General features: G+C 40.6%; 1 protein-coding gene across 6 annotated transcripts in view; it reads right to left on the bottom strand.

Moving 5' to 3' along the window:
- The window catches only part of PPP2R2C (protein phosphatase 2 regulatory subunit Bgamma), a 202826-nt gene that overhangs the window by 94465 nt on the left and 91950 nt on the right, over positions 1-16411 (bottom strand). The window contains exons 1-2 of one of the 6 annotated variants that reach the window (XM_062636350.1): positions 9272-9553; positions 7704-7854 (exon numbers count right to left, since the gene is read on the bottom strand). The exons of 4 other annotated variants lie outside the window; for them this stretch is intronic. In XM_062636350.1, the coding sequence (XP_062492334.1) occupies positions 7704-7752 (49 nt within the window). In that variant the 5' untranslated portion in view covers positions 7753-7854; positions 9272-9553. Of the gene's footprint in view, positions 1-7703; positions 7855-9271; positions 9554-16411 lie in introns of those variants that run through there. One more of the 6 variants, XM_062636349.1, reaches the window with a different exon arrangement.

Below are 16411 nucleotides of genomic sequence, written 5' to 3'. Positions count from 1 at the left end.
TTTTGTATTAATAGAGTGTCATTCTGTAAACTGTCAGTGTTAGCCCTTTGTGGGCGCCAACAGCCATCGGCAGTGGGGAACAGATTTGGATAAAGTGGGCAGAGCTGCTGAGGGGTCCCCCTGATGCTGTTGGCACATTTTCCTGAACAAGTCAGTTGAATCACCCTCTAATCCAGCAGGACTGTTCAGTGAAGGGTTCCTATAATGGGATGCTGACAGACTGGTTGGGCACAAAGGTCTTGGCTTTCCTGGGTGTTGATACACAAATCAACTAGGGGTTGAGAAAATCTCCCCCCCTTTCACGTGACATGCTATCCAAAACCATAAACTCTAAGAGGACACTTGACCCACCCAGATTTTTCTAGGTGACTCATTTCACTGAAAAACATGGGAGATTGCCACATGAGTATGTGTTTGGCATAAATAAAAATTAACAACAGGCCTAAAAAGATTTTAGCCCATTTAGCTAAACAGTCAATGGGGAGTACTCCATGTCCCACTTACTAGGATGAAGGACTCCCACTGCACCTGATGAAATCCATCCACGGGTCCTGAAGGAGCTGATGAATGAAGTTGCTAAGGCACTGGCCATCATATTTGAAAAATCATGGCAGTCAGGTGAAGTTCCCGATGACTGGAAAAAGGGAAATATAACCCCCATTTTCAAGAAGGGGAAAATGGATGACCTGGGGAATTACAGAGCAGTCAGTCTCACCTCTGTGCCTGGCAAAATCCTGGAGCAGATTCTCCTGGAAGGCATGCTAAGGCACATGAAAATCAACAAGGTGCTTGGTGACAGCCAACATGGCTTCACTAAGGGGAAATCCTGCCTGACCAATTTGGTGGCCTTCTATGATGGGGCTACAGAACTGATGGACAGGGGTAGAGCAGTTGATGTCATCTACCTGGACTTGTGCAAAGCGTTCGACACTGTCCCACACGACATCCTTGTCTCTGAATTGGAGCGACATCAATTTGATGGATGGACCACTCAGTGGATAAAGAACTGGCTGGATGGCCGCACACAAAGAGTTGTGGTCAATGGCTCAATGTTGGCTGAGACCAGTAACGAGTGGTGTCCCTCAGGGATCTTGTCATTGTTGCTGGCATGGACACTGGGATTGAGTGTGCCCTCAGCAAGTTTGCCGATGACACCAAGCTGTGTGGTTCGGTTGATACCCTGGAGGGAAGGAATGCCATCCAGAGGGACCTTGACACGCTTGTGAGGTGGGCTGATGCCAACCTCATGAAGTTTAACCATGCCAAGTGCAAGGTCCTACACCTGGGTCGGAGCAATCCCAGGCACAGCTACAGGTTGGGCAGAGAAGAGATTCAGAGCAGCCATGTGGAGAAGGACTTGGAGGTGCTGGTTGATGAGAAAATGAACATGAGCCGGCTTCAGTGTGTGCTCACAGCCCAGAAAGCCAACCGTATCCTGGGCTGCATCAAAAGCAGCATGACCAGCAGGTCGAAGGAGGTGATCCTGCCCCTCTACTCTGCTCTTGTGAGACCTCACCTGGAGCATTGTCTGCAGTTCTGGTGTCCTCAACATAAAAAGGACATGGAACTGTTGGAACAAGTCCAGAGGAGGCCACAAGGATGATCAGGGGACTGGAGCACTCCCGTATGAAGACAGGCTGAGAAAGTTGGAGCTGTTCAGCCTGGAGAAGAGAAGGCTGCCTGGAGACCTCATAGCAGCTTTTCCAGTGTCTGAAGTGGGCCTATAGGGATGCTGGTGATGGGACGGTAGTGATAGGACAAGGGGTAACAGGTTCAAACTGAAACAGAGGAAGTTTAGATTGGATATAAGGAAGAAGTTCTTTACTGTGAGGGTGATGAGGCACTGGAATGGGCTGCCCAGGGAGATTGTGAATGCTCCATCCCTGGCGGTGTTCAAGGCCAGGTTGGACAGAGCCTTGGGTGACATGGTTTAGTGTGAGGTGTCCCTGCTCATGGCAGGGGGGTTGGATCTAGATGATCTTAAGGTCTTTCCAACCGTAAATGTTCTATGATTCTGCAAAACCCTTGATAACTAGGGAAGAGGTTTTGTTCATTCTCAGGGGGACATTACCTGCATAAAGAAAAAGAAGGGGTAGCACATAAGGCTCTGGGAAAGAAAACAAAAGCTCTCATTACACTGCTGGAAGCAATAAGGAAAGGCTACTTCAGGAGATCCTCCTATCAGCTGGGAAAGGATTGTGCCACTGTATTGTGCACACAGACAAGAAGCATTCCTAGATGAAATATTTCCTTTTTTGCCTAGTTATTTCCAAATTCAAATATGTTTTTTAACATACTTACTGTTATCAGCTGCACTGTCTAAATTTTCATGGCCTTTTAGTATGTACTGTCCTTTACAAGCCTGATTTCTAGTGATTTCTAGATGGACATTTAAACATTTTGGTTTTGGTATAGCCATGACTTTGGATAGAAATTGTTCTGTGTGAAAAAAATATCTTTTTTTTGTCCTGCTGATCCAGCTGCAGCCAGGGTGAGTAGGGGAACAACACTGCCCTCAATAAATACGAGCTTCTTAAAACCTGCAGAAGACCCACAAACGTCCATCCTCCCTTTTTGGTAGTTCACCTATCAGAATATACCTCTACCTACCTTGTCTTTCTTTTATCCTTGTATCACTGCAGCTACATATAAGCACCATTATGACTTTAAAATCCTTTTACATTATCTAGCAGTCTTCCAGAATTTTCTGATTAGCCAAACAGCAACACTAAAATTGAGGAGACAAGTGACAGAGTCTGGCAATCTCTACAACTAAATAATACCCTGTCAGAAACATACTACCAGTTAGCAACACAACAAAAACCAATCAAAAATGGACACAGAATAAAAATACCTGATAATTCTTTTGCTGGAAATTACTGATGCTTTTGGGGCAATGAAACAACATAGAGAAAGGAGTCCAGTGACCCAATTTTTACCATCATCCTGAAAACAGACTACTGTCGTAACCACTGTTTTAACATTTAGCTACGCATTAGATATATACCATAAACAGACTGTGATAAATATTTTCTAGAAATTTAAATACTCCTGTTCTCCCAACCTCTATAGATTTTCCAGCCAACAACAGCTGCTCTTTTGATTACAGCTCTAGCCTGTGTGACTGATTTCTTATTCTGGCTGAATCATCACAAAAGCAAGCCGATTGGGTAGAAAGAGAAAAAAGCTGAATACCATAGCAACTGGCTCGCAGGCTTGCTAACACGCAGGAAGGATTTTTGACTTGAACAAGAGCTACAAGTGGAAACACCAGGCCAAAAGCAGATCTGGCATAATATCAGCAACGCAACAGAACTGCAACAGTCGCTTAACTCCTCCCCAGTCTCTTCCCCTTAATACTTTTTGGGCTGCAGCAAATCTTCAGGTTCTTACTAAAATACAGTACAGGGAACAAGGAAAACGTGTGCTATGGTATTGATTCTGTATATATATCCATACAATGCTGACTCTTTGCCATAAAAAAATCAAGTCATGGAAGCAATAACAGAGCTTGAACTTCAGTTTAACCAATAATCATAACACCCATAATTACAAGGATTAAAAGTTCCTAAAGAAACTTCTCCAAATACACCTAACGACATTGTCCAAGTTAGTGATTACTTTTAGGAACACATCAAAGTAGCCAAGATATTAGTAAGAAAGACAATCACTTAATGACAATACCCTCTAAGAATTGCATCAGGTCTATAAGGAATGCATCTGAAGCAGCGTATTGCTCTGGAATAACAGTGAGAATCTGTGTTGGGTGCACAATGCAAGGTTTGGGGTGGATGAGAGGCTGCAGTGGTGGCTTCTGAGCAAAGACCACAAGCTGCCCCTGTGTTAGGCAGAGGCAGCTCCAGTCGGCTCCAAGACAGATCCACCACCGGCCAAAGCTGAGCCCATGAGTGACACTGATGGTACCTCTGTGATAACGCATGTAAGAAAGAGTGAAAAAGCTGTGCAACAGCTTCTGGGAGAGAGGAGTGAGAATATGTGAGAAATGGCCCTGCAGACACCAAGGTCAGTGCAGAAGGAGGGGAGGAGTTGCTCCAGGCACCAGAGCAGAGATTCCCTTGCAGCCCTTGGTGCAGCCTATGGTGAGGCAGGCTGTGCCCCTGCAGCCCACGGAGGTCCACGGTAGAGTGGATATCCACCTGCAGCCCATGCAGGACCCCATAGCAGAGCAGGTGGAGATGCCCTGAGGGAACTTGCAGCCCATGAGGAGCACATGCTAATCTACTCTATTTTTTAATTAGCAACAAATAAATCTGTCTCGAGTCTCTTTTACCTGATTCTTTCATCTTATTTTCCTCCCTGTTCTGCGGAGGAGGGGGAGTGAGAGAGCAGCTTGCTGGGCACCTGGCAGCCAGCTAAGATCACCCCACCATTGAGTTCTTTCATCTGAGAAAAGCATAAATCTCTCCCAGGCAACTGAAGCTATGAAGTCTTTGCTTTGAAATACATGGGCCCGTCTGTTTTAGGTCAGCTATAATAGGTCTTCAGTGAAGAATTACTGGCCTGTCTCTTCTCCACCACGTTTGGGGTGGCTTGTACTCTGGAGGCTCTATTCAATTGCATAATAAGGATCTTCACTGAGTTTGGATTTATAGGCTGGGAGAAAAGTTCTTTTTGTGCACCATTTAAGGGCATTCAAACCTGCTGTGAAGTAACAAGTCAGGAAGACCAGATACAATGCTTGCAGCACAGATACCTAAACTGCTTCTAATATTAAGGTTATTTTCTAAACCGCAGAAGTCTGAGTTAAGTACGTAACCCCACAGTATCAAATTAATTTATTTGGTCTCTATAAGCATCATTCCTGGGCTTTTACTGGCATTAAGGGCTGCTATAAGCCACTCACACCTATGAAAAAACAAATACTTTTCTGCAATCAAAATGAGGGGAAGAGCCTTGCTTTGGGTTACTGATTTTTCTGTTAATAAAACAATGAAATATGGAGCAATGGTTTTGTTAAATTTTTATTTCTTTTTTTCTTTTTTTATCTGATAAGAAATAGCCACAAAACTCTAATGGTCTTTTGTCCCTCTAATTCCCCAGTTTCACAGGGAGTTTATGGTCCCAGGACTTTTCCATCAGAGACCACAGACCTTGAATTAACAAAACATACTGGGTTTTTTTGAATGCAATGTCATTGTACTGGTAAATTCCTTGACATGTTCTACTCATGTTGCTGAAAATGGGCATATTTCTGTTTTGTCTCAGATCAGCCTAACTGCAATTAAACATTTGTGCTTGATATGCGCATGTCTCAAGGTATGTCTGTATTTATAATATATAGGATGTATGGACTTTGTTATACACTACAGAGAACTACATACCTATCTCAGAGAGGATGTCCTCTATTTTCCAAAACATACTTACTTTAAAATCACATTTTTATTTAATTCACATCCTCTAAAACAGTGCAAAATTCCTTAGTTTGGATCCATAAACAGCATATACTTATCATTTTGGTACCTCAAGCAGAAACAGGAAATGCAGGACAAAGAGAATCCAAGAAACTTAGAAAGCTACATTCAAAGTTTTAGTTGCCCTTGATTTTAAAACATGGTTGTTTCCAACCCTTACTCATCAGATACAGTGGCTTATCATAAGAGAACACTAGCTCTTTCCCATTCCTCATACTTTCAGAATGGGAATATTGGGTGAGTTTGTTTTGATATACCTTTGGTTTATTTATGGGGGGAGAAGCAAGGAATTTTTTTTTTTTACTTACACTGCAATCCAGTAATTCACACAGACAGAACATCACCTGTTTTCAGAAATATGTGAAATGGGACTCTGGTATTAGTCATGCAAGCACACTTTGTTCAAAAAAATGTTATACATATATGTATGCTGAAGATACCAACATGTTCCTTGAAAGTATGTCCCTATCACATGCAAGATCAGATTTTGTTCTCATACCAATAATTCTATTCAACTTAGCCCAATGGCAATCTATGGTTTCCCAAAATATAGTAAATTTGCTCTGAAGAGCTGATGATCTTAAGTCAGAATTCAAATAGAAGAGAGCAAGACAAGCCAGAAATACATACACTTTGGTTACCCATTCTGTGTACTTAAACCATACACACTTTTGCCTATATAAATACGAAAAATATAGATCACGGACAGTAACTTATTACAACATCAAGGTCAGACTCAAGGAGGGCTGGGATACAAAACTGTCTTTGACCTCAGCTCCGAAAGAATTTTTCCATGCTCTAAGTGGCATGATAGAAATGACAAAGGTGTAGTAGCACACCAGAGATTCAGTGACTGAAGGATGCAATGTAAGGCTAAAACCAGTGCTTGAGAAAGGATAAATGAAAAAGTAACCTAATCAGTAACAGTCATAACGATGGTTCCAGGTGTTTCTAAAACTGTGAGAGAGGACAACACAAATGTTCAGAATGCCAAACAGAATGCAGCTACACTATTGCCCTTCATTCACCTAGCAGAAAGGCACTATTTAAGCATAAATACTTCCATTGTTCTTGTCACAAAATTTCTTATGACAAAATAATTATTTCATAGACATTATTATCAGGAATTTTAAAAGAACTTGAACCACCATGGCTTTTTGTCTTAAACAAAAGAAGTCAACTGTTCAATAGCTGCATATTAGCGCAACTGATGAGTGCCTGGAAGCAACTGTCTAATAGAAGGAAACTCAGTGGTAAGACAGTAGAAACTATTCCTCCTAGTACACAGAACTACTGATACAGCTAGGGCTCAGGAAAAGTATTACAGAAGTATCAAACAGAAAAGAGGGCATCTTAGCACAAGCTCTGTACACTCAGACAAAACCCAATCTGCCTGGTTACAATCCAGTCACAGGAACACATGTAACCCATCAAACGTACAGCATACCAAGTTTTGTGTTATTACAGTGTTCAAATGTAGAACCTCATTCTTTCCCATAGTATTTAGTCTTTTGAGTTTAAAAGCGAGTTGATCTAGGTGCTTTGAAGTATTCGGCAAACTAGACAAATGTGTTTCATTGGATAATCACAGAAGAAGCTGTGTTAAACCAGGAATTCAAATTAGAGGGATCTATCCAAAAACTCTGTCAAAGATCCCCTGCGTTATACATAAAGAACAGCAGCCCCATAGATGTAGTATTACCTTCTCTGAGAAGCTGTATAGCCCATTATGAAAATGATAAACAACACTAGCTAAGTTGCCAAAGGACACCTTTAGAATTAGCAGCTAAGTAAGAATAAGAGCTCTTTATTTTACGTCAATAAAAAGTCTCCATTTACACACAGGGCACTAGTACAGAAGACAGAATCAGTACCATTTCATGCCATTTTCTGCAGTCCAGAATAAAAACACAAACAAAACAAATAGTGTGTGCACATGAGAGACAGAAAAAGGAGAACCAAAGAAAGAGAGAAAAGGCTACATGTCTTTACTTTTATTGAAAGCATTTAGGTTTGCATCATCTCTGGGACATCTCAGACTCTAAATAACAACATTTAGAAGACACGATCTCTAGGTGTGCCACTCCCTCTAGGACACAATTGTTTTCAAAAACTTTTATTCACTGCATGTAAAGTGACACAGTACAATCAATGAACTGTAGACATTTTTATCACATTTGTTTTTTGTGGCTTCCAAGGTCCATTGTCATAGGGGCTCTCTGTAACTAGCCATCTGGGATGAAAACAAAAATAAATGCTAGATATCCTTACCTCCAAGTCCATCTCCAGAATCAACCTCACAAATGCTCTCGCCTTCCATGTTGTCTTTCGGATGCAGCAGAAAGCAAGATCTTCCTCAAGTGTTTTGCTCAGGCTCCAGAATGAAGCTGGATCGACCCACTTTGCAGCCAGCAGGTGATATCTTTCAAACAAAAACATAAAAACAAAGCCATTGATCCACTTTTGCTATACAACAGAGAGGTCATTTAATTTCTCCCTTAAGCCCCACAACTTCTCAAAACTGTGTGTCAGTTAGTTCTACATTCAATATCTCAGCTCCTTATATCAATACAGTCTTTTCAGTGGGTATCTGAGGTCCTTTTTACTTGTAAATTCAATTGTCATTCACAGTATAAACCCTCCACCCCACATAAAAAGGCTGCATCAGGCCAAATTCCAGGATTATATTGAGGGGGAAAGCCTCAGCACAGGCCCATGCTTATTCATATGCCTGAGGACTACAACAGGCAATACGGAGCAACGTACTTTCCACCTACAGGATTAGCTCTGCTCTGGCATGCCGTGGGTACTGTGACACCAAACTACATTCAGGTTGCACACAACTATACAGATTGAAAGCACACAGATCATGTGGGTTTGCCTTCTTAAGACTATTCTTAAGGTCACTTTAAGTTTAGGCAGAAAGCATCTCAGTTTAGCAATGGAGCTGATTTTCAGAAGAGTGTAAAGAAGAAAAGTATAAAGATGGCTGTGGAGAAAAGACAAACCCACCTCTTGATTTATTTAAAAGAGTGACAGTAAGGGAGTAAAATCTCTTTTCCCTACTCTGAACCTGAATAGCTAGTTGTTTTTCTATTCCCCTGCTTCAGTGTAGTTAGTTTTCACGCCTCCTTCTCTTTTTGAATAAAAGAGAAATAAATCTCAATGAATTAAAAAAGAAGTACTAATGAGTCAAGAAACATCCCCCCATTGGCGCCTTTGAGAGGCAAAAATGAGACAGAAAGTAATCAAAACAGCATAGAGTTCACTTTGCAGCAAGCAGAGATCTGCCATCGAATGCTCCTGATGCAGACAGCAAAGCAAGGATGAGCTCCACCACTCATCCCCCCTGTGTAACATTTGCACTCTGATTATTTTTAAAACAAAGGAAAACAGAAACCAAAAGCCATCCAAAAAGAGGCTAATCTCTGCCACACATGAACTCAGGCCAAGAACACAGAACGTGATGAGAGAATGATGATCAAGTACAGGAACATCTAAAATCCAGTTGAGGTATCATTAGTAACCTAGAGCTAGCTGTGGAGCAATGTATTTGCTGTCTCCTCGCCAGTTTCAAATGGGCAAATATTTAATTTTTATTTGCAATTCTGTGGCCTTCTCTTTTGTCCCATAATCCTGTGTTTTACTGAGAATGAAAGGGGAAAAAAGTTCTGTTATTAACATGAACTGCACTGAATGTTCTGTTCAACAACCTTGCTCAACTTCCTATCTAAGAGAACGCAATAAACATTATAAACAAATCTGTATTCAGAGATCAAGTAAAAGAGAGTCAATAGCTCAAGTACTATGTCATTTTGGTGAGAAAAAGAAGGGCATACCTAGAAGCTCCACACCAGATGACCTCTACCTTCTTCAACTTCTTCAGGCATCTCTCTCAGCATCTGCATGTTTTTGTAGATGTTCTGGTAGTTGAGTGTAGGTGTCTGTCATGTAACAGAGCACACATAACACTGCAAAACACTGAGCAGGCTTTCCATGGAGTGACAAGTGTAGCATAGCCATCTTACACTGCTGATGCCTCTTCTTAAACTTGCATCAGCAATTCCAGGTGTTCTTCCACATGAGCATTCGTGTTTTTCAGAAGGTATGCAACTGTGGTTTGCAAAAGACTGAAGACTGAGAAAGGATCCATGAGAATGCTGATTTTTAGTGATGAAGTATCCATCACAAAAAAAGTAATCCATACATTTTATTTTAAAAGTGAAAATACTTACCAAATGAATAACTGGAAGAGAGCAGTTATAGTATCGAGCTCTGGCTGCATAGTCACACTTGAAATATGTATGTTCCATATGCTGATTTAGGATACTCACAAGAACACAGACATAGTTCTTGTTTATAAAGGCAATGAATATTGGATTTCAATGATCAAAAAAGCTCTACTGTAGATGTCACAGGATTTAGTGTTATTTTAACTGGATGAATGAGTCAGATGAGCAAATAACTGTAATTTGAGAAAGTCAACTTCTTCGTCAACTTAGACACAGGCGTTACAGAACTTAACGTGTTCATCCATCTGTAAACAAAAACGTGCATTCTTATGAAAAGCAGAGTGGGTCTCATTTTGCCTCGTAGCAACGAACTAAAAGAAATCTGCATGCCTTCATCAAAACCTGTGAGTGTAGAATAGTAAATTTCGAGACATTCAATGCATAAGGGTTGATTACTAAAATCAGATCTCAGTACTGTGAAATACTAGCATTTCAGTGCAAGGTTACTGAGACATTAAGTGAAACCAAAGTCTTCATTGCCTAGTTAGAAAATTACTATTCTTATTATTGTGGAAAACTGAGATTAAAAGAAGAGAAACAGAAGATGTGGTTTTAAATAATTTATTATTTTACATACATTCCTTGTGAAACAAATTAATTGCTCTTTATTGCATGCTTGCTGTCCCTTCCCACTTGGCTCCCATACAAATGTTGCTTTTAATAACATTTCATTCCCAGCTAAACCTTTTTTAGGGGGGAGGAGGGGCTGTTGGTGAACACAAGCCCCCTGTTGCTCTGTTCCCTAGCTATAAAAACTCTTTAATTAAAAACTGAAAGCAAAAGGATGCAGCAGTACTGAAATCTAGAACTGCTCAAATGTAATTACAACAATGGGGTAACCATAGGGTAGTATACTTAACCCAGAACTGCTTCACGCTTGGCTGCGTAAGGTTGTGAATTTACCCTTTCTGCTAGGGAGTGAAAGACCTGAAATGTTTCAAGTCACCCTTATCACAAAGGAAAAACTCCACAGCAAAGAACCAGTAAAGAATTATGTAGGACTACAGCTGTTTTAACGCAGATAGGATGCAATAATGAGTTTGATGCTTTTTAAATTATAGAGCATTTGAAATCTATAGTACCAGGACTCCTTTGGTCACATAGTTTCATTTTTTGGCAGTCTTTGCTTCCTGCTCAACCAAACCCTTTCCCCTGCTACCACCATACAGCAGGCCCCATTTTCCATGATCAAACCAGAGACTAAAGCCACCTGGGACCAAACCATCATTTGGTGCTGGTATCTGGTCCTTAATGAAAACGCTATCACAAAGGAAAAAACAAGCAATGAATATGTTTGCATGAATTCTTTGTCAGTTACTGGGGAAGTTGTTTCTGGTGTGCAGGGAAGAGAACGTGGAAGGAGGACTGGGAGGAGTCTCAGCAAGGCCAGTTGTCCACAGCTTCTGCCTGAATGTAGTGTGCAGAAGCATCCATGTTAGAGTAAGGCAGCGGTGGAAGAAAGATGAAGTCAGGAATACATAACTAGGTACTAGTTGCAGAATTCATCTTTTTTCCCTCAGTGTGGTGAAAGAAACGTCACTGCTGTACAGACAGGGGAGTGATAGAGGAACTCCTCTTATTGGCTGCTTTCTTCAGACCATGCCTGACCACACACACTGTATAGCAGGCTGCATGGAAGCTGCATATGCCATCCCTGTAGATGCCACGCAATTCCATAAACTGGAAGAACCCCCAGCCACACATACATTGGTGATCTCCAAGCTTTTTAACCAGCCCGAGCCCAAGAAAGCCAAATTAAATGTAAATGACTGCAGTCCCTTGATCTTTCTGAAATGAGCTCTAGCTGCAGATACTGGATTTTGCAGAATGATCCCCAGTAAAGCAATGGAATGCTACCACTGCAGTATATATACATTTTGATGGCAACATTTGAAAAAGCACAAATGAATAAAAAGAATATTTATATTTTCAGGGAACTTTACAAGTTTAATTTTCCAGCTGAAGTCAGAAAGATCATACCTTGCTAGATTTCACTTCCAGTGCTCAGATGACAAACATGCCAGAACTAAAATGCATAGGGAAGACCAGAGTCACTGCAGTAGCACACTTCTCTACTAATTCAAAGACCCCAGCAGCCCCAAATACAAGCTGTGGGTACACATTTTCAAACCAGATTCAACAGATTCCAACTTGAGCCCAAACTTCAAGCCTGCAGCTAGACAGACCTTCCCCAGATGTACATTGTTAACTCCTACCCATAAGTCTCAGAGGATATTTTCAGGTAGTTTATACAAGAGACTATTTATCTCCCTTCACCTCCCTCCATTCTTTTCTCTCTTTTGAGCCCACTGCAGAGGGCACAAATAGCGACAGTGCTTCCTTCCCCTTTCTCAACAGCCTTTTCTGTCATGTCTGTTGGAAACACCATTTTTTAATGTTTTGCATTGGTTATCACTGGAGAACGGTTCCATGTGAAGAACATCCTGGGCATGAGAATTAGGTGACTGCAGAGACTGACCATGCAGCTTTTAGGAAAACATCTGATGTCAAGGAGGATCCAAAAGTAGAATACCAGATTTGTAGCACTATTATGTTCTCATACAAACCTCATCCCAGGAGCAGAATTCTTCTATCTACCCCTACCAAGGCAGGGGTAGAATCTGAAAATCTGTATTACTACATCAATAGAGAGGAAGCTAATGCCAGGTCTACTTTTGAAAAGGTTCTTTCCCTCTGAGTTTACCATCAGTTGGATCTATAATGAATTATCAGTGATATATCTGTCCTGTGCCTCTGCAGGCAGCCAACCTCACACAAGGAGTCCTGCTCAACTAGTTATTTCTGCTTTCCCTCAATTTCTCTCATTTGTCATAGGAATCTATTCAGAGTTAATGAATCAGACCAAGATTCTTCATACATATTTAAGTGCTTTTCAAAAAGGAAATCTACATTTTGGCAATGGGCAGAAATCTTGTATTCAGGCATAACCATGCTTGAGTTAGTCCTGCAGTAATACCCTAACAAGAAGCCTTCCCGACTACCAGACTTAATAATCACAGTTCCTTCCTAACAAGGCTTTCAGTGAAACTGTTTCATTATTCAGAGCAAGTCTGAGTTGAATAGATTCACCTCATTTTACCACACAGCTGCATTTTTTTGAGATATCTCCATATGGAAATCTCAAGGAAGTCAAAAGGAATTACGGATATGGGCATTTTAAACACTGACAAAAATCTCAGCTTTCAGTAACTCTAAATAAGCTCCAACTCAACATTTTGCAAAAATAAGATCAAGTGCTAACAATATATCTTGCTGGGAACAGCCACGAAGGGAGATCTGTGTATTCTAATCCTGCAAAATACAGTTCAGGAAGGATATAAGAAGCAGTACCAATAGATGAATTTCACAACTTCATTCCTCCAAAAGATCATCTGAACTGGAAAGAGGAGTGATTTCTACGTCTGAGGTACTTACTTCTGCATAGTTTGGGTTTTTTTCCTTAACAAACTTTATATTTTCAAATCTCTCCATACCTGTTCTACCTGCCAAACTGTTTCACCACTCTCATCACACACAGCACTTCACTTTCCAACTGCTTTTCTTTACATTGTGAATTGTGACTACTGTAAAGAAAGTTATTTCATGCACTAGTGTGCAGCAGGGTTGACAATTCAGCCTCTATTTTAATGTAACAGAGTACCACAAAACATTTGACACGCTGGTCCATTCCTTATGGACCAGTACTATAAGGTACAATGTGAATCATGCACTGTAAACCAGGAATTCCCATCAAGCAAACACAATGCTCTCTGTTATCTTAGAAAAACAGTTTTTCCATTTGGTTCCTCTGCTAATGGCATTAACACCAACTCTGACATGTGCAGAACAACAGAATCCAAGCTAATATTTGTAAAGCCACCTGATGACATTGACGACAATCTGAAAACATGCACTACATATCATGGTTTCTGCTCTAGGCATACTAATTCAGTACTACTGAATACTAATGGAGGACAGGGTATTATATCAGAAGTATTTTCTTTGAAGATCATAGAATCATAGAATAGTTAGGGTTGGAAAGGACCTTAAGATCATCCAGTTCCAACCCCCCTGCCGTGGGCAAGGACACCTCACGTTAAACCATGTCACACCAAGGCCTTGTCCAACCTGGCCTTGAACACTGCCAGAGATGGAGCATTCACAACTTCCCTGGGCAACCCATTCCAGTGCCTCACCACCCTAACAGGAAAGAATTTCCTCCTTATATCCAATCTAAACTTCCCCTGTTTCAGTTTGAACCCGTTACCCCTTGTCCTGTAACTACAATCCCTAATGAAGAGTCCCTCCCCAGCACCCCTATAGGCCCCCTTCAGATCCTGGAAGGCTGCTATGAGGTCTCCACACAGCCTTCTCTTCTCCAGGCTGAACAGCCCCAACTTCCTCAGCCTGTCTTCATACAGGAGGTGCTCCAGTCCCCTGATCATCCTCGTGGCCCTTCTCTGGACTTGTTCCAACAGTTCCATGTCCTTTTTATGTTGAGGACACCAGAACTGCACACAATACTCCAGGTGAGGTCTCACAAGAGCAGAGTAGAGGGGCAGGATCACCTCCTTCAACCTGCTGGTCACGCTCCTTTTGATGCAGCCCAGGGTACGGTTGGCTTTCTGGGCTGTGAGCACACACTGAAGCCGCCTCATGTTCATTTTCTCATTGACCAACACCCCAAGTCCTTCTCCACAGGGCTGCTCTGAATCTCTTCTCTGCCCAACCTGTAGCTGTGCCTGGGATTGCTCCGACCCAGGTGTAGGACCTTGCACTTGGCATGGTTGAACTTCATGAGGTTGGCATAAGAAGCCAATCTCCGCAACTTAAAATTTATTATCTAGCTAGTAGGAATCAGCAAAGATTAATCAGATATACATCTTTGACATTTACACAAATTGATTGCTGCACAGTGTGGTTCTACTGTCATTAACATAAAGCACACCTTAAAAAACAAACCGCCAAACCAAAGCCTCAGAACCCACAAAGAACACCTTAAAAACACCCCCTAAACATACCTCCTTGATTTAGTGAATTTTTGGTTAACTGTCTAAATATCCCTTCAGTTTAATCAGATTTTGTTTAGACACAAAGCTAACCAAATAGCAGAATTTTTCATATTTCTAGAGGACTGTCTATTTCCAAAGGAGAGAAACTACATTCCATTTTGAAACCCACGTCTTACTGTAATCAGCAGTGATTCTAGGAGCATATAGTAAAAACAAAGGACTGATGAACATATTGATCAAAACTGCCAAAAAATGTACAGAAAATTTGATTTAAAAAAAATAAGGGAAACATAAAGAACTAACAAGAAAACCCAAACAGGTGAAATAAAAAAAACCCTTTAGTACTAGCTTGGTTTTACTGAGAAGCTTGCAGTGTAAAAACAATTTGCTTTCCTTAGGTCTTAGCTGAAGGCCTAAATTAAGCATGTAATACACACTTACAGTACTTTCTCATTTGCTGTAACGTTAATTTTCAAGACAATGTCAAGAAGCTGAATTTATGCCCAGCTACAGTTTTTATAACCAACCACGAGGAATTTAGTTTGTATGCTAGAGCAACTGTAGAAATCAATTCTTAATTTATGACCTTGCTTACCACAGCTTGAAGTCTTGCAATAAATAAATGCCTTGAGCCACAAATAAGAAACATTTGGTGAATCAGAGACAAATAACACAAATCTATACATGTATATACAGCATTAGAAAGGTCATATAAAACACAGTATTGGCTCTTTTCTTGCTCTAACATAACAATGTTTGAAAGGCAGGACACAGTAATTGGCTACATCAATACCTAGGTGGTGAACAGTTAGGAGCACCTATTTTCTTTTTAGATTACAATGTTCATCCTTTTAGAGGAATTCTTGTTGCCTGCCTGGGTTTTTTCAGTAAGGACAATTCTACAATGTTTAAAAATACAGAACCTATGAAAAAAATAGCTGTTTTCTTTGTCCTAGGATATGCAAAGTCTTTCTCTAAATGCACATTTAAGCTTCCTTCTGAACTTGCTCAGTGTTACATCACTAACAAGAAGAATAAAAACGTCAGAGCTCATGGGTTAACCTGCACTTAGTCACAACTACTCCTCTTTCTAAGCTGAATCTTTCAAATCCTCACCTATATGCCATTACTTATTTCTCACAGGAGTATAACCTAAACGAAAAAAGCACCTCATTGTTATTTTAGAATTATAACTCACAGAACATTCTTGCAAGCAAATCTCTTTTAAAAAAAACACACTTCCATTCTTGACGTATGGGACTAACTTTAGATTTTAAAATCAAGTAGTACAAAATAGCACTAGTTCAGCTAATTTTCCTTTCTTAATTGTCCCTTTCCTGTTTTGCTGCAATTCAAATGTGAATGACTGCCACTCCTTTTTATATTAGCATGATATTATTAGTTTGCACAGCAGGTGACCAAAGTAACTGACGGGAAGGTTTCCCTTATTTTAACTATAAATAAGGGATGTAATCTAATATGAAATGAAAGAATTTGGAGATTCATAATTACCCTCAGAGTTTTACATAGAAACCACATCCAGAAAAAGACTTCCTTTCTTCAAGCATAATCAAAGCTTTAGCCAAAGTAGATCATTAGGACATTTCTAATGTTACATTTTCACAAGATCCTGTAACATAGAATCATAGAATCACAGAATAGTTAGGGCTGGAAA

The sequence above is a fragment of the Pezoporus occidentalis genome, unplaced genomic scaffold, assembly GCF_034315485.1.
Source record: "Pezoporus occidentalis ecotype Australia unplaced genomic scaffold, CSIRO_AGI_Poc_V1 ctg48, whole genome shotgun sequence".
Classification (NCBI taxonomy): Eukaryota; Metazoa; Chordata; class Aves; order Psittaciformes; family Psittacidae; genus Pezoporus; species Pezoporus occidentalis.
This window is presented reverse-complemented; position numbering and strand designations above follow the sequence as displayed.